General features: G+C 47.8%; 11 protein-coding genes across 11 annotated transcripts; 4 read left to right on the plus strand and 7 right to left on the minus strand.

Moving 5' to 3' along the window:
• Positions 1-144: 144 nt before the first annotated feature.
• Positions 145-1,036, minus strand: N7487_006382 (FKBP-type peptidyl-prolyl cis-trans isomerase). The gene is made up of 6 exons (XM_056874129.1): positions 881-1,036; positions 755-825; positions 619-679; positions 519-539; positions 346-387; positions 145-270 (listed from the first exon to the last, which is right to left on the minus strand). The coding sequence occupies exons 1-6, from the start codon at positions 1,012-1,014 to the stop codon at positions 231-233; spliced, it is 369 nt and encodes a 122-aa protein (XP_056731849.1). The 5' UTR covers positions 1,015-1,036; the 3' UTR covers positions 145-230.
• A 643-nt stretch (positions 1,037-1,679) lies between these two features.
• N7487_006383 (histidinol-phosphatase) lies at positions 1,680-2,713 on the minus strand (the record flags this gene model as incomplete). Its single annotated transcript, XM_056874130.1, has 3 exons — positions 1,680-1,916; positions 1,969-2,505; positions 2,555-2,713. 3 exons carry the CDS (start codon positions 2,711-2,713, stop codon positions 1,680-1,682), a joined length of 933 nt encoding a protein of 310 aa, XP_056731850.1.
• An 812-nt stretch (positions 2,714-3,525) lies between these two features.
• On the minus strand, positions 3,526-4,007 carry N7487_006384 (uncharacterized protein; the record flags this gene model as incomplete). The annotated part of the gene is made up of 2 exons (XM_056874131.1): positions 3,526-3,849; positions 3,960-4,007. The coding sequence occupies 2 exons, from the start codon at positions 4,005-4,007 to the stop codon at positions 3,526-3,528; spliced, it is 372 nt and encodes a 123-aa protein (XP_056731851.1).
• A 563-nt stretch (positions 4,008-4,570) lies between these two features.
• Positions 4,571-5,326, minus strand: N7487_006385 (ATP19 family protein). Its single transcript, XM_056874132.1, has 3 exons — positions 5,128-5,326; positions 4,883-5,010; positions 4,571-4,784 (listed from the first exon to the last, which is right to left on the minus strand). The coding sequence occupies exons 1-3, from the start codon at positions 5,173-5,175 to the stop codon at positions 4,730-4,732; spliced, it is 231 nt and encodes a 76-aa protein (XP_056731852.1). The 5' UTR covers positions 5,176-5,326; the 3' UTR covers positions 4,571-4,729.
• A 544-nt stretch (positions 5,327-5,870) lies between these two features.
• N7487_006386 (uncharacterized protein) lies at positions 5,871-7,206 on the plus strand (the record flags this gene model as incomplete). Its single annotated transcript, XM_056874133.1, has 3 exons — positions 5,871-6,019; positions 6,264-6,804; positions 6,874-7,206. 3 exons carry the CDS (start codon positions 5,871-5,873, stop codon positions 7,204-7,206), a joined length of 1,023 nt encoding a protein of 340 aa, XP_056731853.1.
• A 1,228-nt stretch (positions 7,207-8,434) lies between these two features.
• Positions 8,435-9,761, minus strand: N7487_006387 (isocyanide synthase family protein; the record flags this gene model as incomplete). The annotated part of the gene is made up of 3 exons (XM_056874134.1): positions 8,435-8,869; positions 8,949-9,343; positions 9,416-9,761. The coding sequence occupies 3 exons, from the start codon at positions 9,759-9,761 to the stop codon at positions 8,435-8,437; spliced, it is 1,176 nt and encodes a 391-aa protein (XP_056731854.1).
• A 368-nt stretch (positions 9,762-10,129) lies between these two features.
• Positions 10,130-11,542, plus strand: N7487_006388 (uncharacterized protein; the record flags this gene model as incomplete). The annotated part of the gene is made up of 3 exons (XM_056874135.1): positions 10,130-10,383; positions 10,437-11,037; positions 11,096-11,542. The coding sequence occupies 3 exons, from the start codon at positions 10,130-10,132 to the stop codon at positions 11,540-11,542; spliced, it is 1,302 nt and encodes a 433-aa protein (XP_056731855.1).
• Positions 11,543-11,834: 292 nt separating this feature from the next.
• N7487_006389 (uncharacterized protein) lies at positions 11,835-12,740 on the plus strand (the record flags this gene model as incomplete). The annotated part of the gene is made up of 1 exon (XM_056874136.1): positions 11,835-12,740. The coding sequence occupies one exon, from the start codon at positions 11,835-11,837 to the stop codon at positions 12,738-12,740; it is 906 nt and encodes a 301-aa protein (XP_056731856.1).
• Positions 12,741-13,523: 783 nt separating this feature from the next.
• On the plus strand, positions 13,524-15,212 carry N7487_006390 (isocyanide synthase family protein; the record flags this gene model as incomplete). The annotated part of the gene is made up of 4 exons (XM_056874137.1): positions 13,524-14,229; positions 14,303-14,566; positions 14,620-14,741; positions 14,799-15,212. 4 exons carry the CDS (start codon positions 13,524-13,526, stop codon positions 15,210-15,212), a joined length of 1,506 nt encoding a protein of 501 aa, XP_056731857.1.
• Positions 15,213-17,003: 1,791 nt separating this feature from the next.
• On the minus strand, positions 17,004-19,547 carry N7487_006391 (putative mucin family signaling protein Msb2; the record flags this gene model as incomplete). The annotated part of the gene is made up of 1 exon (XM_056874138.1): positions 17,004-19,547. The coding sequence occupies one exon, from the start codon at positions 19,545-19,547 to the stop codon at positions 17,004-17,006; it is 2,544 nt and encodes an 847-aa protein (XP_056731858.1).
• A 3,254-nt stretch (positions 19,548-22,801) lies between these two features.
• Positions 22,802-23,420, minus strand: N7487_006392 (uncharacterized protein; the record flags this gene model as incomplete). Its single annotated transcript, XM_056874139.1, has 3 exons — positions 22,802-22,909; positions 23,052-23,201; positions 23,256-23,420. The coding sequence occupies 3 exons, from the start codon at positions 23,418-23,420 to the stop codon at positions 22,802-22,804; spliced, it is 423 nt and encodes a 140-aa protein (XP_056731859.1).
• Between the last annotated feature and the right edge of the window lie 1,648 nt (positions 23,421-25,068).

Genomic DNA, 25,068 nt, shown 5'->3' on the forward strand with positions numbered 1-25,068 from the left:
GTGTGTGCATGGACACAGGAAACAGATGGCAGACATGTGCTAGTCCAGTTGACTTTCTCCGTTGGGTAACGAGTCAAATCAATGGACAGCGAATAGAGCAATCTTTGATTGTGCTATCAAAATGGCCTGTCGACCATACGAGACGAGCATAATGATTCAAGTGGTTCTTTTTTCTCGTTTGGTATTTGCATATCTTATATCTGGCCAGAAAGTCGGGAATAGCGGTTGATTTAAACGCTCTTGGTGCCGACCTTGAGGAGCTCGACCTCGCTGTGAACAGTTAGTTTAGTTGTTCTTTGTGGCTTCGTAGCATGAAGTAACAAAAAGGATAGATGGGTTACTCACAAGACAAGCTTAGAGTTGGCGGGGATGAGGCCGGGGAAGCCACTAAATAATTTGATATCAGCACAAATCTCACAGGGAGAAGTAAGGCGCAAGTTGGAGTTGTGCGGGATTGGAAGTATCGCGAAAATCATAGATTGTTGATTCAGCATCGGGGTTGGTTGTTTGGTACGTACCGGTCGCCATAGCCGTAGTCACTATCGAGAATCGAAGATTAGCACATTATTCAGTAGATCGGCGCAAAAGCGCAAAGAAAAGCTCAAAACGGCAACTCACGGGCTGATGGTCAGGATGGCCTTCTCGCCGAGGGACATCTGGGGAACACCCTCATCCCAGCCTATTCACCAAGTTAGTAAGCTGAAAGAAGCTGTGTATCTCACAGAAGGCTCAGTTATAATGTACTGAAACGCACCGCGGATGAGACGACCGACGCCGATGGGGGTGGCAAGGGGACCACGGCCGGGCTTGTGGGAGGTGTCGAATCTGTTGGTATATTAGCGCTTGGGTGGCCTCAGCGTGACATGGTGATTTGGCTTACAGGTTGCCCATGTAGTGGTTGTCGGCCTTCGCGGCGTCATACAAGCAGCCGGTGTAGTGGATGGCAACGTGCTCACCCTTCTTAGGGTAGTCAACACCGTTGCCCGGAACCAGAGTCTTCTTTTCAACGCCCATGATGTAATAGATATATGTAGATGAATGAGAAATGTGAAGAGAAGAAAACAAAAAAGAAGACGGGGGGAAGCTCGGGAGGGGCAGATTATCCACTTTTTTGCCTGGGCGGGACACGACGTAATGAACTTCCCTCTTTGGACATTGTTGGTTTGGGTATGTATTGGTTGATTATTGGTTGGTTTTTCTTATTTACAGTATATATATCTGGGCAATAGCAACTTCTGAAGTTTCAGGAGCACAATACTCCGAAAACTCCTTTGAAACTGGGATCAATTCCAGAAATGGTTGCTTGGCTTGCTTGGAATCGGCTGGAAACAGCCTGGAATAGCTGAAAATAGCTCGGAAGTAATACCAGGGCGTAAACTACAACCAACCTACAGGGATATGATCTGCATAAGACGGGGGAATTCGTGGGTTTCATGAGTGCCACATGGAACCTGGAGTGGTTAGAATCTCTTTTATGATATGATGTACAACAAGATCAGACCACTAAGAGCCCTTTCGCCCAGGCTATGGAAGGTATCATCCTATTTGTTCCCTCAATGCCCCGCGGAGGGGTAATGGCGGGGGAAACATCCCCGCGAGAACCCCGAAGCTGTTCTCTGACATTGACCCGGGCATGGTAGTACAAAACCCCCATCAATATACAGCACATATTGTAAAAATCACGACCAAAATGCCAACTTTCTCACGTCCTCCACTGAGATCTCCACAATTTGTGTCTTAGGGAACCGAGCATCGGGCACAGGAGATGACACCGACTCTTCCAGTTGTAGATAATGCAGGGTTGAGATACCAGCGCGATCCAAGAAATCAAGCACAGGGCGGAAGTTCAAAGCAACCTGTTCAACGCCGTGGCTGTCGTCAGACAAACAGAAGCGGCCCTTGCGCGCCACAAATTCCTAAAACCATCAAATTAGTCGTAAGATATAGAACAAAATATTGTGTTCTTACCTTGCAAATCTCCGCTTTAGGATATGGTTCAGTCATTCCCTTGCGCAGTGCAGCCGAATTGAGCTCCAGCATACCGCCATACGAGGCAATAAAGTCCAAGTTCCGTAGAATCTTACTCCAGACACCAGGCCAAGTAGTAAAGCTGCGCTCCATGTCATCGCTCTTCAGACGAATCAAATCGAAATGTCCCACAACGAGTGGTTTGAGCTGCACCAACATATCTAGCTGTGCGTCGAAGTAGTCCTCGAATAGTCGCTCATCTGTTCCGCCGGCTTTCTCTCGAGCCTCCTCGTACATAGGCCGGTCATAGTCGATGGGCACGGTGTGCATGTGGTGAACCGAGCCAATGAAGAATTCAAAGGGAAACCGTGAAAGTGAGCGTTCAATTAAATCTTTAGAGGCGGGTCGGATCCAGTCAATCTCGAAGCCGATGATGATTTTGATCTGGGAGGCGTATTTCTCGCGGAGAGCGACTGCTTCCTTCCAATAAGCGGTTTCATTTTCTACATGGCTTTCTTCTGTGTCGCCAGATTCGACCTGGATGATTGGTTAATTCGGGATTCTGTAGTGGGTGTTCCTTACGCACTTCCTCGGGGTAGAAATCTTCTTTATGGCGGGGCATATGTTCAGTCAAACAGAAGACTTGCATCTTCTTGCTGATGGCAGTTTGAATCACATCTTCCAAAGAATTTTTGGCATGGCCAGGGCAGAATTGGCCCGAATGACTATGATGCGAGAACGGCATGTTTTATGGATGTCACTGCGACTCGTGGTTAGTTAGCATAATATCCGAAGTGAAAGACGAGTTAGATGGGTAGAGATAGGAGTATGTAGCCGCGCTGAACAGTGAACACGTTCTATACTCACATTTGCCTTTTTAGGACGCTCTACTGAGGAATATGAAATCCGCCGGTTACGTCTACTCGGGCAGTCGGGGAGTCAGGTCTAACGTTGATAGACGATAAGGATTTCTGTGCCACTTGATAGCGTAGGGTAACTTGGAAGAGACACCAATTGATAACTGTATAAATGGGTGCATATATTCATGAATATAATACTGAATATTTCAACATACAACTTCTTGATTGGCTCTTAGATATTTGCTTTCATAACTTATTTGTTTAATATAGCCCAATGAGATGTTACTTCCAGCCATCCCCGCCATCTACCCAGGTATCAATCACTAACCACAAGCGTACATAGTCCATTCATATCAGATATAAATCATGACGTCCTCCAGTGAATTACACTGTCATTCGAGTTATGGACGTGTCTCGACCGGTATGACTCAATTGCAAGCATTGAGCCAGATCAATTGAACCAGATGGCAAATCATGCCAAAGCCTTGACTTTCTCCATAGCCACTCCCCTAGAAGAGCATGAATCACCAGTAGTTACCCAGTGGTTGCACACTAGAACCATGACAGAATGCGTACCAGGCAAGTGACTGCTCGCCGTCCGGTGTTGGGCCAGCTGCAGTCCCAGAGACGAAGTGCACCAGCCACAACAGTTGCAATGAGATTCGATCAACAGGGCAGAGCCTGATGAGCCTAAAAATCACCCAGCAGCCAAAACAGTAGCCACAACATACTCCCCATCATGCGAAATCGACAACTTCGCAACCCTCCCTTCACCCGCATCCCCGTCCAGCGCATTCCCAAGATAAACAATCTCAGGTCTCCGACTCACACCCTCTCCAAAACTTCCTCCATCCTCCTGTATCCGGACCATGACATCCTTCCAGCCAATCGAAGCCGCACCAGACGGCGCCGCTTTGCGCGCGGCCTCCTTCGCTGCGAAGCGCCCCGCCAGCCAGCGTGTTATGTCCGCTGGCACGGGGGAGGCTGCTGGTGATATGCGGCGCGCGCTTTGAGGACTTCGCTGAAGCGCGTGTGGAAGTCGTGTTGTTCTTGGTCGCAAAGGATGCGGCGCGTGAATCGTGGAAGGTAGTTGGGTCGGGTGAGGAGGCGGGTTATTCGTGGGATATGGACGATGTCTGTGCCAATGTTCAGGGGGAATGGGAAGGGGAGGGGTTTCATTTTGGGTTTTCTGGTTGTTGATTGGGGTTGTTTGGAGAGTTGTTGTGAGGGTAAAGTGGTAGGTAGGAGGGTTGCGGCGGAGGTCCTGGAGACCTCGGGTTAGCCGTTAAGCTTTTCGAGATTGAGCACTACCACTTGATCTTAACTCATTGGAAGGTCATCGATCGTGTATGGATGCCGCGTGTGACTATTAGGGTTGTTTCAGAGCATGCTTATTCTATGTTGCTTAGATCTACATCTACTCGTTTTGCTCTACGATCCCTCTTTGCTAAATCGCTCCCACTGGCCAGACAAGCAAGCTGGCCCCAGCTGCAGAGAGCAATATTCATGCCAGGGTAAAAGTCCATAGAGCGCTCTTGTCAAGTACATACTCCGAGCGACCCGGTGCGGAATTGCATTGAAGCAATCGTACCACTCGCTTGATTGATCATGCTCAATGGCAAGGGAAAGAACAGACCTGAAAAGCCGGTGTCAAGAGGATAATTTTCTATGCAGCGTACACGCCTCCTATGTACAGATTAATCAACCTCATCCGCCGACATCCCAAAATCAGTCCGTGTAGCTTCTCGAAAAACCCGTGGTGACAAAATCGCTGCGGAAGGGCGGATACACGTCATTGCGCGCTAAAAATGGCACGAGAGCGGAGGCAGTTTGTTTGAATTCAGAATCCTAGCTGCTCAGGTTCGACCGCTCCATCAATATAAACCGTATCGAGGGGTGGTTTAGTGACCAGCGGCGGGCTTCTTCTCGCCGCCATCGACCTCCTTCATGAAGTTCCTGTGAGGATATGTAGTCAGTAAAATGCTCGGGGGTTGATATCGAGATCCGATTGATGGTTGACGATTCTCGGTTCTCTGCGATGGGGTTGGACATACTGGACGAAGTTCTCCTCATCCTTGGAGGAGGCGTTGATGGGAGGACCCTGAGCAGTCTTGGGCTTCTCACCACCGCCAACGGCGAGCCAGGAACCGGCGAAAATGCTGCCGAGGGTGGCCATGGCGAGCTATTGAGGGGTGGAGGGAACACGGTCAACTTTCATGTTTCACAAGTACCCGCACGAAGCGCGAGGAGAAAGGGATGGAGAGCGCGCAATGGCGTTTCTAGGGTAGTGTAAACTTACGACGTGGGAGCCGACCTTCTTGCCGGCGATCTGGTAGTAGACAACCATTTTGTAGGGTTGGAATTGAGTACAGCGAGAGGTTCAATTGGCAGCGATGTGGACGGAATCCTCAGGCTTGGACCGAACGACGAGGTCGGCACGGATACCGCCTTTCCTTATTTGGTTAGACAGTTCACATGACTTCGGAACTATGGATGATTATGTAAGGGCGCTCGGCCACCCGGCTGCATCCGATATCATGTGACCTCTTCGGAACGGGCATCACCAGGTGCATTGGCATATGAAGATCAATTACAACACGAAATCACCGAAAATGCTTGTTGAAACCCAATGAAGCACAAGGTCCAGACGAGCTAAAGCTCGATCGAAAAGCCTTGACAATGAACAATAAATGTTGAGCTCGGCCCTGAGACATCATGCCGTATATTGCTTCTACTCCAGATCCCGAGTCGGAGGAGAACAACGGTATACCTCGGACTCGGAGGGAACCATCCCACAGCTAATGCTGTATATCCCGGCTATGGCTGTGTCTTCGGCTGTAGAGTGCGGTTAATATGAGAATCTTTTAATAATAACTTGTTTCCTCCCTCGCACGGCTTTCTTTCATTCTTCTCCTTTACTTTCTTCATATTATATACCTCCTTTGACTTAATTTCTTTCCCCTCATCTGGCACGCAAATAAGCATTGTTTTGTTCAAAACAACTACATAAGTGATCACTGACCATACCATACTATATTCGCAATGGTCTGGGGCGGTCGTCAACAGGATGAACCCCAGTCTCCCCCGCAGGAGTTGTTGGATAAGCCTGTAGTCCGAGAGAAGCTCCCCGCAAAATTACAACAGTTGGTTGATCGCGAGGACGAATTCTACGATGACCTTTATTCCCAATAGTATGTGAAATTCTAATTCTTCTATATTATTTTTCGGTCCCAAGCAAATTGTTGTCGCGTGCTCAGAGGTGGAGGGGAGAAGAGAGCCTGAAAAAGAAGGCCATCAAACGGTACTCGCCGGCTTGAGTCGATGACATACTACTCTGCAAACTCATCTTGAGCACATCAACTCAACGCCAAAAGCAAGCAAAGACAAAAAAAAAAAAAACCAGAAACTAACGATGGGCACCTCGATTGATGGCAGCTCGGTCAACTCCACAGACACGGGGTTCCGCTATGCCGCCTACGCCAACCGTATCCGCACGATCCTCCTCTCTGCCCATCGCTATGTCGCATACACCTCAGACATTGGCGAGTCCTTCCGTCCGATTGCACACCCATGGCTTGTGCGCTCCGCCTACACTATCTCCTGGACATACCTGTTAGGCGATGTTGGTCACGAAGGCTACAAGGCCTATCTCCGGAACTGGAAGGCACTGGCTCCCACCGGCGAGGCATACAAGGATGCTAGCCAACCTTCGCAGAACCAGATCATCAAGGGCATGGCAACGGGAAATATGATGATTGGCAACAAAGCCGAGTCCAAGGGTGGGGTTTCAGACTGGCCAACCGCCGAGATCCCGCTTGCAGAGGACTACCGCATGGTCATGGCCAAGCGCGCTGTGTTCCAGAGTATCGCGAGTATGGGATTACCCGCATTCACAATCCACAGTGTTGTCCGCTACTCTGGGCAGATGGTGAAGGGTGTCAAGAGTGCATTTATTCGTACTTGGACGCCGATCGGGGTATGTACCGTTTCGTTCCGGTCGAAAACGTAAATCGGCAAATACAATGCTAACGACTGTTTTTTATAGCTGGGTCTTGCTGTTGTCCCCTTCCTCCCCTATATTTTCGATCATCCCGTCGACGAGGCCGTTGAATGGGCCTTCCGCACTGGTCTTCGTGCTTACGGCGGCGAAGCAGCCGTCCGCCCGCTGCCAGGCAAGAGCCTCCCTCCCCGGGAAGAAGAGGAAGTTCGGGCTGCTGCGGCGGCAAACATCTCCTGGGACGAGTACAAGGCTGAGCGGGAACGAGCGCGTGAGCTCCGTCGCCAGTCAAGTGAGCAGGCCGGCAGTGGTGGGATTGCATCGCTGACGAGCTGGTTTGGAAAGTCTGAATCGGAGTCGGATAAGAAGAAGAAGGAATGAGGTAAATACACCATCTTCTATTTTCATCGTTTTGACTGAAGTGCCTTGGTCGGCTGTTTCTTTCTCTTGCGTATGGGCGCATCTCCCCTACCACTTATTGTACACATCATTTCCCACTCTCTGATCTCCTATTCCTACTGATATCCACTGGGGTTGCTTATGCACTTACACCCAACATTTTTAAACAAAATCTACATCATTATCCTTCATTCTTTTTGATATGGTCATGTTGTTCATCTACCTCGAAGGTAGTAAGGACACTTTTTCAATCTCTACCGTCATAGATTTGGCTAGTGAAGACTGTCTTAATGGCATATTATATTTTCGGCTCTGGAAGACCAACAACATAGCCGGTGGTTCTCACAAAGAGCAGTTGCTGCAGGATGTGGTGATACTTTCGTAGCTAAGGGAGAAACCGCCTTTTAGAAAATAAATCCCCAACTACGCCTAATAGCCTGGCCTCTGTAGTTTCTTAGGCCCACCGGAGCTTGGTTATACATCAATATAGGATTTTTTATGGGCACATTGGAGTTTGTGACGGCGGCAGTCACCAGCTTTAGAATAACCTCTTTCTCGACTTCTTCGAAATGTGCAATCTGTGGGTGATGGCCAAGTTGTTGGTGTCGAATGCCTGAGGCTCGTTTATATACCTAATGGGACGGTGTTTAGGTAATGATCTTGACGTCGTCAAGAGTACAGATTATGCTGATTGTCCCAGCAAGGAAATACCACTACCTAGGGATTGGTGAGATGTTTCCATCGTGTGACAGTCGAATTACGATCGATTTTGATTCAAACGCAAAAGGATTGGATCAAGCTTATATGTTGAAAGCTCCAATTACTTGAAGTTACAAACAACGATTTCCTACCGCGAACTTGATAGCTTTCATTGGCCTTGCGTCGATATTTGAGAGTTGGACTCAGAATTTTGAATCTCGGACATCATCAAGGAAAGGTTTGCTTTGGTGACCAAGCCAACTCTATAGTGTCCAAACAACAGAATTGAGATCGAAATAGAGTGAGTTTAGTCTGTCTGGAGGACCCATGGTTCTATATAGAGGAACTTGTGGTAGACCCACCTTCCTAATTTGGAAGGCACAACTTACTTTTTCTCCTCAATTCTACATCACTTGGTATTATTCTCGCAAGGAACTCTGCCACTAGATTCTGTATTCTTTTTCCAGCAGCATATATTATTAGCACAAGGGAGCAAGTGAACTCAAAACAGTCACACGTCATTTGCCACCTCAAAGCCCTCCACCCGAACCGACTTGGTCTGATACTGCACAATCAAGCGAGCCAATTTCAAGCGATCATCTCTACCAAGTCTCTGAACCCTCTGAGAAGGATTCTTCACAGTCAAACCATCATAGTCATGCTGAAACTCCACCTCTGTCTCCCATTCATACATCGGGCTCCGCTCTCTGAAGTAATAAGGTCGGCCATGCTTCATAACAACCTCGTACAGTTTGCGAAATTCTCGAGACCTTCCAGTCTTAATCTCTCCATTTGAAAGTACCGCCACACTTGCATGCCACGGCATATCACCAAACATATCACCTTGCCGCAGTAGGGGAATAGAGATCTTGTTTCGCCCCAATGAAGGGTGTATCGAGAGACGGATGTATTTTCCAAGTGTGGCGTTGATGACGGCTTCATATGCCTAAGAAAACAGTGAGCCATGGAGTCATATTTTAGAAAAGCCAAAAAAAAATCAACTATATCATGGCAATGAAACATACTATGAGTCGGTTGATCATGGTTTTGGCCATCTTGGACACCTCAGTCGCGTAGAGTGTCGGGTTGGCCGCGACAAGAGGATCAAATCCTTTGGCCCATTTGAGATCCTCTGATATTCGACTAAAATAGCTCTGGTATGTTGTTTCGGTATCTGGATTGGTCCTCAACTCATGGTCAATGTCAAATGTCGGATCGAAGTATGTGGGTGACATCAATTTCTCCCTGCAGGTGGAAACGAGACGCAGGTAATCTTCCTTGGAGATTTTCTCGCCATCTCCTAGCCCCAGCAAGTTCATCAGACGGGTGAACTGGATACAAGAAAAATGCTTCTTTTGGGCGATTTTGCGCAGCTCAATGCCATAGTCGTAATATTCGTCGTCGGGAACGCCGACCAAGTCTACACCGTCAGTCTGTTTATTTCATTCTCGATAACTATATGACTGCTGGATTGAAATAATAAATGACATACCATTATATACTGGTCCATCACAAATGAGGATTAGGCGTGCGCCGTAAGGGTAGACCTTTGAGATTTCCTCACACAGGTGGTTCAACTTCGCCAGACCCATTTCTTCTCCTAGATCAGCCCCATATCCTAGCACTTTGTCCTGATTTGGGCTCTTCCATGGAAATGCAGGCAGGACCATAGTTATCGGCTGGTTTGCGGTGATATTGATCTTCAGCTTCTCAGGCACGGACTCGAACACCCTTCCGATGTCTTTCTGATGGCCATCTTTGCTCGAGTGCAAGCAAAACCGCTTTAACACCTCGACAACCTTTTGAGTCACTTCATCTGGAGCGTATTCGAATTTCATTGTGAATGGAATGTAGAGGAAGTGGCGGATGTGTGTAGCAAAATGTGGGAGTGTTCGGATATTATTCTTATCCCTCCGCGTCAAGATCAACATTGGATTGCAGTGACATATAGTTTACGGTATTTTATTAAGCTCCCTATACACTATATATGCATTCTTACCTGCAGAAGTACCTGTAATTCGTAACAAGCTAGAACATATCTGCAATATTTCTACAGGGTACATCGACTCCACAAGGTACGTAGCACCTACCGTAGGAGTCACATTTTAGAATTCACCTCTCATATACTGCCTACCGCCCACTTTGTTTTCCCAAACCTTGGCATATATTTTCTTTTTTCTCTGTGAAGGCAGCCTTCCCAAACAATATGGGCCAGCCAAACATATCACAGAATGCCGCCAGAGCATCCTCGACGGCTGCTGGTTCATCCTACGCAACGTCGCCTACTACCTATACTACTCTTACCGAGGAATCCCCGCTATTTGTTTACCCAGATCCTTGCCTACAAGATGAAGGCCGCAAAGTCGAAAATAATGAAATTCCCGATGGAGGTCTCGTGGCATGGACCCAGGTTCTGACCGGACACCTGGTTGTATTCAATGTATGGGGCTATATTACATCGTGAGAGAGCCCTGTCACATCCAATGTCAATTGCAACCATTGACATGATATAGATACGGCTTTTTCCAGGAATACTACGTCAAAACTCTCCAAGTCAGCCCAGCAAATGCATCGTGGATCGGAGCGGTGCAAATGTTCCTAGTTCATTTCCTGGCCACTTTCTCAGGCCGAGCAATGGATGCGGGCTATCTGAGACAATGTATCGCTCTTGGGTGTTTCTTTCAGGTTGCCGGAGCATTGGCGACCTCATTCGGCACAAAGTTATGGCATTTTTGGCTAGCGCAAGGCATAGTCAGCGGAATTGGCCACGGCCTCGTCTTTAGCCCCATGATCTCGCTGTATGCGACATACTTCAACTCCAAGCGAGTGATGGCCGTCTCGCTGGCTTCTTGCGGGGCGGCGACTGGGGGCATGGTTTTCCCAGTGGTCGCTTATAAGTGTTTGAACAATATTGGTTTCGCATGGACCGTCCGGGTCATGGCGGCCATTATCCTGTTTAACAGCGTTATAATTGTCAAGTTTACCAGGTCTCGGATTATACCTAGGGGTTCTCCTCCCTGGGTGGATTTTAGTGCGTTCCGTGAACGTCCTTACCTCCTTTTTTCGATCGGCTCATTCTTGATCTTCGAAGGTATTTACTTTGCATATATTTATGTAAGTTTTGTTTTGTTTCACATTGGGTTGGCGGCACAGCAACTAACCACATCTGCAGCTTAGACAATTTGCCCAGGCTCACACCGGTTTCACGGCATCTGACTCACTTCTCCTTCTAATCCTCATGAACGGTGTTGGTGTTCCATCCCGCATTGCATCTGCATTTGTGGCAGACCGATGGCTGGGCGCAGTAAGGACTTGCATTGCGGTCTCCATCCCTTGCGGCATCGCCATTCTAGGGTGGATTGGTGTACACACTCATGTTGGCATGTTCATTTGGGCTACAGTCTATGGGCTACTGGTCAATTGTGCGCAAAGTCAATTGCCCGCTGCCAATGCGTACTTTGGATCCAAAGACCCGGAGAAATCCGGCACACGTGTTGGCATGATCACCACGATCAATAGCATCCCACTCTTGACTGGGCCGTACATAGCAGGGCAGCTGATCGCATTACAGGGGGTGATTACCTGTACGCGCAGTTATTTGGGGGTATTTGCATTTTGACTGGAGCGTTGTTTGTAGTCGGGTCTCACTTCTCGGGGGCTTAAAATTACTCTACATGCATGATTCTATTTCCATAGAGAGTTGTTCTGTGTGTCTACTTGTCTTACCCGTCAGGATGACGAATATCAAGCACTGAATTAGGTATCACCCTTAAGCCACATAACGTAGTTTACTTGTTGTTTAGCGCGTTACCCTATTTTCTTTTGTCCGCGCATGAACTTGAATATGAATACATCCCTGAACTTGGAATACTGCGAATCAACCAAAAGTGGGTGACCCGCTCTGTTTCGGAATGACCTCCTTGCTACCACGCTTCCTCCAACTCGTCTCCTCACGGGCCTTTTCATCCACCAACGGAGGATTACACGAAATGGCCGTCAGACCTCTCCATTACCACCTTCCGTTGTTCCCAGGGTTCCAATTGCTGGATGTGGCAGCCCCACTGGACATTCTCAACATCCGTACGCAGCACCCTGACACATCAGCCATCACCCTGACTGTATCAGCCGCAACTCTCGACCCAGTCTCGGTGAAACCAATCCCACCTGCCAAGGCAAAATGGCGATTTGATCTACCCGATTCAAAAATCAATACAGCTTTCAACCAGCAAATATTGCCACAATGTACATTCGCTGACGTGATCTCTTCCCTAAAAGCGGGGAAAGTTGCCGACGATGGCAGTGGTGAAATCAAACCCATTGATGTATTGATTATTCCAGGCGGCCCTGGGACACGTCTAAACCGTATTTACAACACTGATGCTACATCCGATGACGTCAAAGTCTCCAACACGCAGGAAGTTCAGGACTTTCTGATAGCTGTGGCGCCTTACGTCCGCCACAGCATCATTACTATTTGCACGGGCAGCCATGTTCTCTCGCAGACTGGGCTTCTAGATGGACTCCAGGCCACAACCAATTCAGCTCGCTACGATGATGTCACTAAACAAACGGGCGACGTGAATTGGCAGCGCAACAAACGGTGGCTGCGTGATGTTGTTCCCGAGGATAAGGTGCCTGATGGCCTGTCGTTGCTACCTAGGATTGAGATATGGTCATCTGCTGGAATTACTGCAGGGATTGATGTGATGTTGGAGTTTATTTCGGCGCATTACGGTGGTATCGAAGTCGGGATGGAGACCGCGAAGCGGTTGGAGTATCGGTGGGAGCGAGAAAAGGAAGCTTCATACTTCTTGTGAATGAATGGGGCTGCCTGAAAGAGGTTGTCGGAGTTACAGAGGAGCTCAGTTTCTTGGCCACGGCTCCGGACATAATACTTGGATATAATACTCCATGTGAATGACGGAGGTTTGGGGGATGGAAATACTCACCGGCCTTGGCATGAATAGAGTCAGGCCATGAAGCTAGAGCAATTTTAAACATACGATATGTCATTCCCAACAGCTGCAGTGATTCGTGTTACTGGTACACGCTATAGTTTGTACAGAGAGCAGCGAGTAGTTGATCGGCCAGTCTAGCGTCGAGCTTCCCTCTAGAAATCCTCGGCTCTCTTGACTTTTCGTGATGTATTAGTCTTGAATATTACATCGGTGTGTTACATTGATTCCCTAAATCCTTTGCTTCAGACATTAATTGGTTCCCCCGTGTCCCGATCTCTCGTATAAGCGTCTCCTAGATTTAGCCTAATTGGGAAACTGTTTGCATCAGATCATGCATAAACAGTCCATTGAATAGCAATAGAATTCTCTTTTTTGGAGCACATCTTTGACTGTTCAAATAGTAAATTTACCTGTAATGGATAGTAATCATATTGTTGTTCCCCAGGGATCAATCAATTGTCCGGATTAGACATTTGAGAACAATCATATTTCAAGTCACGCACACGTGTGGTCAGACAATAAACAATGTCATTTTAGCTTTTTGTCCCATAACATAATTTCCACTGAAGAAAATTCACCGAAGAAAAGTTACCAGAAGTAGAAAAAGAACGGGGAAGAAAGCAAGGGAGGAAGGGGGGGCACATGGAGGTTTGGACGGCGAATGCACACCAAGACCATGTGCGTAAGAAACCAAGATCAAAGTGGCGATTGAAAGCCACTGAATTCCAACACAAGACACGAGAGGATCGCCCTTATAAATCACGAGTACATTCGAATACCGAATCTACCCCTTCCCAATCCCTAACTCCGACCTCCCTGCTCCGGTCTATCATGAGCTATATCAAAATGCTATCGACGGCAATAGTTGAAGTCTCGGCTCACCTAAACATAATCCCTTTGGACTGCATCACCGCCACTCCAAAGACACGAGTCTCCTTTATCCCGAAACCACACCCAGTCCCCTCCAAACCTCAAGTCACCACCGACTTCCATCCAGATGCACCGGAAATATGTCCCACATTAGCCCGCCTAAGGGCAGAGGAAATACTGAATATCGTGGAGCTCTATGGTTCCCATGAGTGCACAACCGCAGCCGGAGAATGGCTGGGTCGGTCATCGTTCACGCCGCGCGTGCAAACACACGTCGCAGCAAATAGGGCAATTCCTATGGTTTTACCTGCATTTCCAATGAAGAGTAATAACCGTATGGACAAGGTGCTAGGTGCCCTTCCGGATCTAGGGGATGAGCTTGGGTTGGCGCGGTTGGTGAATCTCTGTCGGGATATTAAGGCTGTTTACCCGCCTGGTGCGGTTGTGGTTATTGTTACGGATGGGATTTGCTACAATGGTGAGATTCACCTTTCCCATTAATTTAGATGTCAGATACTGGATCAGATGCTAATTCGATTGCTGCGTTTTAGATCTTACGGGAATTTCTGATGAGGAGGTTTGGGAATATGGGAATCGACTGCGGAAGATCGCTGTTGAGAAGGGATATGCCTGTATTCAGTTCTATCGTATTATGAATATGCTGGGTCTTTATACTGGCGCGCAGATTTCCAAATCAGATTATGTGAGGCTTTGTGGATTATCGAGGGCCGAACTTCATCGACGGTATGGACGGCCAGGCTTTGATGTCGATAAGTTTTTGAAAAGTGATGAGGATTATCTGAGGACTTATAATGGTACGTGTATGACTTTTGAGTTGGATCATTGTCTCATGGCTGATTTAATGCAGGATACGATAAGTTCATGAAAGTTGATTTAAAATTCAGCCCGGTGACTAGAGATTGTGCTGGTCCTAAACAATATAAGAAGAGGATCAAGACTATTGCAAAAGCCATGATTGTCCGCGGCGTGGTAAGTCATTCCGAGCAACCTACAAAGCGACAAGATGGCTAATCTCATAGGTTATAGGAGTATGCGGAGCTAGTACGCCAAATTTATCCCGACTCACTGCGTCTCTCTATCCACCCGTCATCGGGACAGACGAAGCTGTCTTGTCCCCTTATCCCGCAGAAGAATTCGTTTTCTATGAGTCCTTGGCACTGTAGTATTGCAGTGACAATTACAGGGGAATTCGTAACAGCTCACCAATCTACACACCGGCAAAAGTTTGACCTCATTAAGAAGGATGGTCAACCATATTTTTTCCGTGAGAGATCGCCGCTCTTCGATTGGGATACCAGTGTCGATTTTGAGCATCAGTATGGGCAACATTTGGTTATTAGGGTACAGAAACAGATTGGTCAAGAGCTATCTGACTTGGACTTGGACAAGATGGCACTTTTGGCAATCCAACAGAAGAGCGTGTCCTTTGTCTCTGTATAATTCCAATGTCCCAACAGAAATATTATGTTGGTTATTATTATCTTAGGGTTCGACGAGTGTAGTTATATGAAGCTATCAACCTCCATCTAACAAATAGGATAAAATACGAAAGATGTAGCAGCCCATTCAGACAATTCACGGGTTGTTTGAAATCAGATAGGAAGTTGCTGGTTAGACTAACTGGTTCTATTCTCTTAGATTGAGGTCCATTTTCGAGGAAACCGATCATGCAACCTAGAAGAGCCGGATGCGCAATTCTGTCTGAGAACAGCTCCTTGTAATGTGTATGTTCCCCGTCTTCTTTCCCGCCTCTAGGGTAGATATCTTCCCACCTGGGCTTGGAAATCGCGGCTATGAGGCTTTGAACTTTGCAATTTTCCAGGATCACAATGTGGTCAGGTGTCTCCTAGACAAAGGGCATACTCGAACTCGGCCATATGGTATTTCTGAGATTGGCTACGGCCTGCAGATTGCAGGGGGCAGGGGCGATCTCGAGATGTTTGAACTCCCCGAAGAATACGGATTCGAGGTCAGGAGCAGCACATTATCCAAGCAGCGAAAAAGGACAGTCTATCATTGGTCAAACTTTTGGTGGATTACGAGAAGGTTGATATCAATGCCGCAGGCACTGGATTTTCGATGTCGCCTCTTCAATTCACAGCAAAACATGGCAATATTGAGATGATCAGACTCCTCGACGAGGGCTGATATCAATTCCCCAATAGGGAAGAACTTGTTCCGCTATTGGTCTTCACCTCCGGCTTGCTGTGTTATTGACCTGGCGAGAGAGCAGGGCCACCTTGAAGTGGTTAAACTTCTCCTTGAGAGGGGAGCAAAAGGATGCTGCCCTACGGATGAGTGACTCTCTACGATCTCAGAGGGCATAAATCCGCTCTCATCCAACTCAATGTATTAGTCGCAAGTTCACTCCAAATCCATTGATCATTGATCTATAATGCATGCCAAAACGTCCTGCCTTCAACATAGCAAGTTTATACGACAATTTACATCTATAAGGCAAGATTGAAAAAAGATCTACTCGTCTCATTGACAGGCTCGGGTCCACATCTACAAGGCCACACGGCACTTGGACACATTTCATACATCTGTACAAAAACGCAGAAACGCAAAAAACAAAAAAAGCACAATTGAGATACAACACAGAGAGACAGGGGGTGATGGGGAGAGAGAGGCAAGGAGAGAGAGAGGAAATAAGGGCAGGGGGGAAGCCATTGGCTGTCAAAAAGATGCCACCTAAATCCATTATTAATGTGCAAGTCCAAAGACTGGATGGCCAATAGTTCATAAGAGAGAGCTTTCAAGTGGAAGCCAAAAGTAGAGAAAAGATTTCGTCCCAAATTTGGTTGTCCCAGTGCCATTGAAAGGAGTAAAGGGATAAAAAAAATATTTGGTGAACAAAAGGGGGAATATGTCAAGAAAGTAAAAAGAAATGATAACGCGACACACGCAGCGACGACCAACCGTCGCTCAGAGTATCATGTTGAGAAGAAAAGTGGCCGGTCAAAAATTGCACAGAAAGAAGAGATACGTGATATGTGACATGTAAATCCTTGGCGGATGATGGACAATGAAAATGAAGTTTTGTGCAGTCTCTCTGTCCCTGCCTCTGTTGGAGAGTGGGGAGAGCATGGGCGCATTCAAAGGAGCAATTATCTCGGAAGAAATAAGGGTCTTCAAAGCCCTGGTGCCCTCTGATTGTCGTCTTAGGGTCCAAAAGAAGGTGGGCGTGATGGAAGGAGTGGTTTATACGTCGTATTGTCAAAAGCATGTCTAGTTCCATCCCAACGAGTTCTCCGCCATAACGGGAGCGCTGATCATCTGCGAACGAGCAGTTCCACGGCTACCATGGCTGGGGGCACGGCCACCAGCGAACATCGAACCGGCAGCGGAACCTCCCTGGCTCATCTGCTCAACGGTCGAGCTAGAGCGCTGGTGCAGCTGCTTTCTCTTGCGGTAGCGGCGGGCAACCCAGAACATACCCGCACCGTAAGCGGCAGCACCGGCCACAACACCGACTCCAATTCCAACAGAGCTAGCCTTAGCCTTGGACGTCCCAGCAGAGCCATCGGTGTTTTCGTTGTTACCGCTGTCCGGGCCATCACCACCGCCACCACTGCTGCCACCGCCAGTCGAGTCGCTAGTACCACTTGGGTAGTTTCCAGAGAACTCGAGGGGGATTGTAGGGTCAACCATCGTCATCAAGGATTGGATGGATTCGCTAGCCTGGTTGTAGAGAGCAGAATTGGGGTTAACCTTGAGCGCTTTCAGAGCATCGACTTTGTCACGAGGGAAATAGAAGATAGCAATGGTGGCGTTATAGCCCGTGGACTGCCAGTTGTAGTATGGCTCAATAGCAAACATAACTGGGCTGTCCTTGGCAGAGAGAGTTGGCATAGCGTTCTCGATAGCCTGCGGGGTGTAGTTGAAGATCTGCGACGAAGACAAGGGAGTGGTTGCAACAAAGGACCAGGGCAGCTGGCTGTTGAAACCAAGTTGGAGCAAGATGGAGTCAGACGGAGCCTCGGTGACCTCATTCGACGGGGTGATAGAACCAGGGAGCGAGGGTGGTGCTGTGGGCTCCGCGGTTTGACCGGAGGTCGAGCTCTCTGTGGCGGTGACGGTAGGCACGATAAGGATGGTCGATGGCATCCAGTCGTTGTCGTTGGAGGTGGAGGGGGTAGGCGTCTCCGTCGAAGTCTGAGGTTCCACAGTGGTCTTGGCCGTGCTCGCTTCTTCGCTCGTCGAAGTCGTCGAAGTCGTCGAAGTTGACGAAGTCGACAAGGGAAGGGGAGTGGAGGCTGGGTGAGAGGTCGGGATAGGAACCTTGGAGCTCTCGTGAGAGCCACTGCCAGGAACAGAGGCGGCGGTGGTAGTGCCCAGCAAAGGAGCCGAGGCGGTGCTAGAACTAGAGACAGGTTCAGATCCGGAAGTTGAGGTGGGCTCAGACCCGGGCGAGTGTGGGACGGGAACTGATGGCAGGGTCTTGGTCGGGGTGGGGATGGCACCAGTGTTAGTACCTCCCTGGCCAGGAATAAGACCAGTCGACTTGGGGGGCAAAAGACTGCCATTTGGCATAGACGCAGTCGGAATCAAGGCAGTGCTACCAGTGGCAGTAGAGGTGACACCGAGCAGGGAATCCACGCCTGACACGAGACTACTGACGACATCACCAGCGGTTGTAGTTCCGGAGGTGGGGGTAGTCAACGGTAAGCTAGTAGCGGAAGCAGGCACGCTAACTGGGATGGTAGGTGAACTCAAAGCATCCGAGGACACAGTAACACTTGTGCTGTTGCCAGTGGAAGACTTGTCACCCAGCCCCAAAAGGTCAGCGAGATCTGACCCCGAGCTTGTCGTGCTTGAGGCCAAGCTTGTCGTGCTTGAGGCTGCGCTGCTGAGCTTGTTCGCGCTAGAGGTGCCAGTAGGTGTCGCGGAGACGGAGCTGGTGGTTGTTGATTCGCCCAAAGCGCCGGCCAATCCTGAGGTCAAATCATCAAGGAGGCTATCGCTAGAGGACGCAGTAGTAGTAGAAGAAGCAGGCGAAGTTACCTTGGCCGATGAGTCGGAGGTAGCAGTCGCAGTCGAGGATGTGGTCCCAGTCGAGGATGCGGCAGTCGAGGATGCGGCAGTCGAAGGTGTGGTCGCAGTTGAGGAGGTGGAATCACCTCCGAGGAGGTTTCCCAAACCCGAAGTCACATCATCAAGCAGGCCGGCGCTAGAGGTTGTAGTCGAAGACGTAGTCGAAGAAGACGTGGTCGAAGGAGACGTAGTCGAAGCCTTGGCTGATGAATCGATCACCGATCCCTGCTTGCTCGTGGTTTCCGCATCAGTAGAAGCAGCCTCAGAGCTCTTCTTGGTGGTGTTCTCGGCAGATGCGGCCTGGGAGCTACTCTGGGTGGTGCTCTCAATGCTTGAACTCTCCGTTTGCTGAGTAGTCGTGGTAGTGGTACTAGTTGGTTCACCGCCAATGGTCGTGGTACCAGTAATACGGTGGGTGATCTCCGGGTTCTTGGGGTCAACCGAGATGGTCACAACAACGACTTCCTGTCCCTTCTGGGGCTGAGCCGGGGCGGAGGTTTCGGGGGTGGGAGTAGCCGTGGATGAAATAACCTGGGTAGGACTCAAGTTTTCGAGTACAGTATCGAGGATGGAGCCAGTGTCGGGCTCAGCGCTTCTGCGAATCGTTCGCTTGACGTCCTGCGGGAAGTACCATCGGGGCCGTTGCGCGTGCGCTTCGGGAGCATCTTGGGCTGCGACGAGCTGGAAACCGCCTACAGCGAGGAATGCTGCGAGAGCGGAGATGGCGTCGGGGCGCATATTGAACAATTCTGTACGTGATAGCTCAGAGGAAGTCCAAGGTCAGTGTACAAAAATGCGATAAACACCGTCTATCAACACCTCATGAAAGATCAGGGGGTGTGACAATAGGTAGATCGCCTGGAATATTCGACTTTCCAACACAACTAGAATTCGGACGATTGCGATGAATTCACAATTTCAAGATTATTCTCAAGAGTATCCAGTGTCTCGATGGCAACCGATGAGACCGAATAGGCGCAAACAATAATCCGACGATAAACGAATGGAAAGGGGGATTTCGATAAATCTGAAACGACCCCCCAAAAGGTGAAAAACGAGTGTGGGCTTAGAAAAGCTGTAAGGAGCGAACGACGACTTTCTGTAGAACCGTCCGGGGCAACGAGATCAAAGAAAGGGAAAACAGGCAATGCGGGCGACCGATGCAAGGGGAGATTGGCCCAGGTCAAAAACACCGTTGAGGGTCAACAGGCGAGCACAGCTAAAAAAAACAAAAACAGACAAGGGAGAGAAAGAAAGGAGTAAATGAGTGAATGAAGTTGAGGATTAGAGAAGAAGAGGAGGATCACTCCATCATTAGGGGGGAGGAGAAAGGTGGAATGGGGGGGCGGCACACGTTGTAGCAGCGTCAACAAGGGTAATTTACGGTAAATTACATGATTTAGTGGATTTTAGTGTATTTAATACGCCGGCCCGGGCGTTTGGCAGGTGCGTGGGATGTGGCCACGCACTTCGGTTGCCCCTGAGCATTTAGTTATTAGCTTGTGATATCTGTTGATTTTGCATTTGATATTAATCCTACTTGCTTACAATGCTGTATGTTTAAATAATATCCATGGATATCCTCATCTGTTTAGAAATTTAGAAATTATATGTACCATACTTATTTATAACTTATTTAGCACCTTCCAAGTCAAGGTATCCCAAAGCCCTTATCTGAAACGAGTGTAGCTAAGCTACCCTGAACACTAACCTGCACGATATCGCCGAGACAAGGCATTCTAGCTAGTACTTTGTACTCCGTACATAACGGCAATGATGGGTCATGCCATGCACCAAGCCGGGATGGATAATGAATGTCTATCGGGGAAAGAATGAGCCTATTCCCTATAGGTCCACGATCGCTTTATATGTACCGGTACATCTGACTAGAGCCCTCTTTGGCATATACAGTATAGAGGCCGATGTACAGGTACTTTGATAATATGTTCCTTTTCTTTTCTCGCTGCGCCGTTCGTCTGTGCAACAATAATATCTAGACCACAATCCCGCCATTGCGAATATCAGGGTCGACAATCAACGATTACGACGAGATTGTAAATCAACATTCAAATCCAAGTTGAGCAGGTACTCACCTTGTAACCTACAATATCGCACATATGTATTACAATCCAACGCCAGATTCGGGAAATATGGAGTATAAATACAGATATAAAAGGCTGTGCTAAAATGATAATTAAGTCTATGAGCAGTGTAACACAATGATAGCAGTATTTAATTTCGGAAACTTCTACCAAAAAAAAGAACACCCTGACGGAAAAAAAAAATCCATTCTTGGGATTGAAAAGCGTTTTTCAATTAAGCCGATCAATAGCCCCGGAGACCATTGACGAAAAGAAATTAAATTAAATCAAATAAATTCCATGGGGTCGGGACTAAACCCACTCAACCCGCGGATCACAATATAAAAAAAGGAAAAAACAGGAAAGAAAAGCGCAAGTCCAAAGACAATTCCCAGCAAAGTTTAGTCCGTTGTAAGGTCTAGCCCGGAGGCGTCAAACTAAGTGGGTCCTTCCCACACGCGTACCTGAGCGTGTCGAGAATCCCCCTAAAGTGCGTGGCCCCAATTACGGCCCCTGGACCTCTTTACCACCTCATAAAGTGTGCGATACACAGGCTTTTTTTTAGGGACTTTTTTTTTCGCCAGACACCCGGCTCATATTACCATAATTATCATTAGTGGCTAAGCTCGGCCGTCTTACACACTTAGCTCCTTCGGGCTTACGATCAACAAAGAACCTTGGAAATAGAATCAGCATGGGGTGTGCTGACTAGTGCTTTTTGTTTGGTTAGAAACACTATCCGGCATTCTGTGGGCTATAAGTTGGTTCTTCCATTCTGGAGTCTCATGAGACATATACATTTATATAAGTTGAACTTGTGAATCATATGCTGTGCGACATCACGACTAGTTCAATCCACCATAGAAGTAGGGGATGAGCACTGGCTCAAAATTAGGTCATTAAAAACCGGCAGTTATCAAGCATGTTTCACACTCAATCGAAACTTTAGGTTTTATCTCCCGAATAATAGATTAATCAAATTAATCTGACACGAACACCTGCTCATAGTGTATTCTAAAAACCTGGATCTGAAGCTGATTGAGCTTTCAAGGTTGAAAGATGATAAAATACACCACGTGCCCCCGATCGGAATGGAGGAGTTGGCAGTTTGATTTCCCCTCATTCTTGCCGTCATTTTCGGGTGCTCAGCATTCTTAGTGCGTTTGAGGTTGTGCCAACCAATGCCAAATGGTGTAAAATTGATTAAGCCGAGAAACCCAAGTCTCATCATCTTCGCTAAATTTTAATCTTCTTCTTTTATTACTCCCAAGGCCTTGCCTCTATAGCCTTGTTCAGGGGCATGTGGCTGCATGCTGCATGGATCCTCGAGATCGAAACGCCTTTAGAAATGCAGGAACAAAGAACCAAGCATACAAGCTTATGCGGGAGCCCTAAATGCTCCACGGGTTTAATTATAGTTGACTCAGCCACATTCCTTTTGTTTGACCTAGGACTCCAGTGTCAGCTTGAATTTTGACTCACTTCCTTGAAGACATGAACAATATCAAGCGTCCATGGGATGCTCCTGGTACTCCGTACGGAGTATGTAAGAGCCTTTTATACAATAAACTTCCAGGGGTTTATAAACTGTACCATGGACAAGTGCAGACGCTAGCCCTGTTCCTGAGTGCTGCAGCTCTAATCTCCACCTTTCATCCTTGGTTTCAGCCTGTATTTATGGAAAGGTGCTAAACAAAAGTTACATATAGTTAAGGCAAAAGTGCTTCGTAATATTTCGAGTCCGCCCGTAAACTATACATTAATCACGTGACGGTGTTTCTCGCACACTAGATTCTTCGCCTCCGGTGGAGAGTGACGCGAGTTGGACCATCAAAAAGAGCCATGCCACAATTCAAGTGGAGTTGTCTGCCCTATTCATTCCCCACGTTATCGTCATCCCTGCAGTCCTGTTTAAAGTCTAGAACTGCGTCCATTGCCAGCCTTGGTAACCAGGCCAGAACACTCGATTTCCACATCTGATCCCTGAGGGAGGGACTTTACGGCAATGCAAGTACGCACCTAGAAGGGCCAGGCCCGATAATAGTGAGAAATGGTCCACTTTTTTTCAGGAATATAAGAGGAAGAGAGACGAATTCCAGACGGGATAATATTTATTCCCTGTGGAATTCGAATCTCGTTCTTTTGACCACGGAATTCTTACCGGCTTGGGATCTGAGAAGAAAGTAGCGTAGACTTCGTTCACAGCCGAGAAATCAGCCATATCAGTGAGGAAGATGTTGACCTTGATTGCGTCTTGGAGACTCGACCCTGCAGCCTCTAGGACGGCGTTCAGGTTGCGTAGAATTTGTCGCTGTTCGCATATCAGAAAATAGATCACAAATTAGACGCTGCGTGTTTCTCGTACTGTTCGGTCCTGGATGGTTCCCTCCACCATTTTACCCGTGGTTGGGTCTACTCCCAACTGGCCGGAGCAGTAAACCATGTTACCCACGACCATACCTTGGGAGAGGATTGGGGGTGGGACGGGTGCACCTTTAGTGCTGACGGGGGTACGTGTTGGCTTGGACATTTTGTAGAATTTGAGTCGGAATGGGATTGAAAAGAATTTGTTGAGAGTCGCTCGAATTATTTGGCCGGGGATTCTGTGGGGATAAGCCCTGGAGGACGTTATCGATTAGAAATCCCCACATTGACTACTTCCCGAGGTCGGAGCACTCTACAACGATGCGATAACGAGGCTATAAAGATTTTTAATTTCAAAGTACTTGGCTTAGAATAAAAGCATGATTCAAAGGTTATACATAGAGAAGTCTCCTACACCAAGTATTACCCTCTTCGTATACACCTTGTGTGTTGGTACTCATATATATATATATTGACAAGCAACATTTCTTTTCCAGTGTCTGCATTGCGTGTCTTGAAAGTGAGAACCACATTAAATAGAAAATAGATATACTACACCAGTAAATGTCCCAACCAAGAAATATACAGCCACAAGCCACGACTTCTGGGCGCTCACATTGAAACACAGTCGATATCTCTCTCTCTCAGAAGTTTTGGCCACTGGCGGTTCGGGCGAACTGTAATGCCAGGATGACAGACAACGCGATTCATAAGGGATGAAGCTCACGGCATCAGCTACTGGCTCTAAGCTGTGTGGAAAGGTCCTGTTGCACATGATACCAAGCATCGACACGTGACATGAACCCACCTTCCCCTTTGGGTAACATTTGTTTGTATAAATTTCAGGTCAGTATCTTCTTGCCAACCGCCAGTCCTCCCAGTAGCTGAGTGGGTTAACACGGATTAAACATGTAGATAACCCCAGCCGCCGCTGTCCGATCTAATTAATCCACGATTTTCTTTTTTTCAAAAAAAAAACCAAAGAAAAATGCTCTCCTAACCCCCAAAAATGGGTTAGGCGTGGCCTAGGCATAGGTACTGGCTGGGATTCTCACTTTTCGTATTTCTGTTTACGGCTATATTTTTCGTTTTATTTGCTTTCCCCTATATCTTTTCAAAAAGACAAAGGAGTGACCTCAAACAGCACGGATGAAACTGATGGACGGGATATCCAAATGTGACGTCAATACTGCTGATGTAACTTTGCGGGGAAACACAGCCGCGGTCACTGATTGGCTGTACCCTGTTGGTGATCCGGAACCCTCTGGTCCTCTCTTCACTCCATCCTTCATCCTCATCCCTTTTCATTTATTTCTCAACTGTGACCGAGAAGATCGGGAATCAATCTTATTGTCCCATCTATCCCAATAATTTTTGTTGTTGAAAGGCCTCTGCAGGACAGACTCGGCCAGGATCAGTACTCCTCTGATCAGTGTACCCCATAAGTGGACCCGATCGCCACAGCCATTGACCGCTGCGACAATCACCAGACCTTCAATAGTGCTAGAATAAGTTGCCAGAAATAAACAACACCCTGGGTTCTCACATACAAACTCGAGGATTCATCATGAGTTCCTCGACTGCAATGTCAATCCGAAATTTGGGGCCTGGAGTCATCCGCCCACCATCTTCCCAATTAGTGGCTACACAGACTTCAAATCGGAGTATATGGCGATGTGCACGAAACAGCCACGGAGACAAGACAGACCGTATTTCACGATGCTTTGGCAGATATCAGCGATACCCTCTATACAATCAGCAAAAGCCCGAAACTTGCCGTGACAGCAATGCTACCCCCAACGATACATACTCAA

The sequence above is a fragment of the Penicillium crustosum genome (assembly GCF_028827405.1).
Source record: "Penicillium crustosum strain IBT 35664 chromosome Unknown utg000002l_segment0_segment0, whole genome shotgun sequence".
Lineage (NCBI taxonomy): Eukaryota > Fungi > Ascomycota > Eurotiomycetes > Eurotiales > Aspergillaceae > Penicillium > Penicillium crustosum.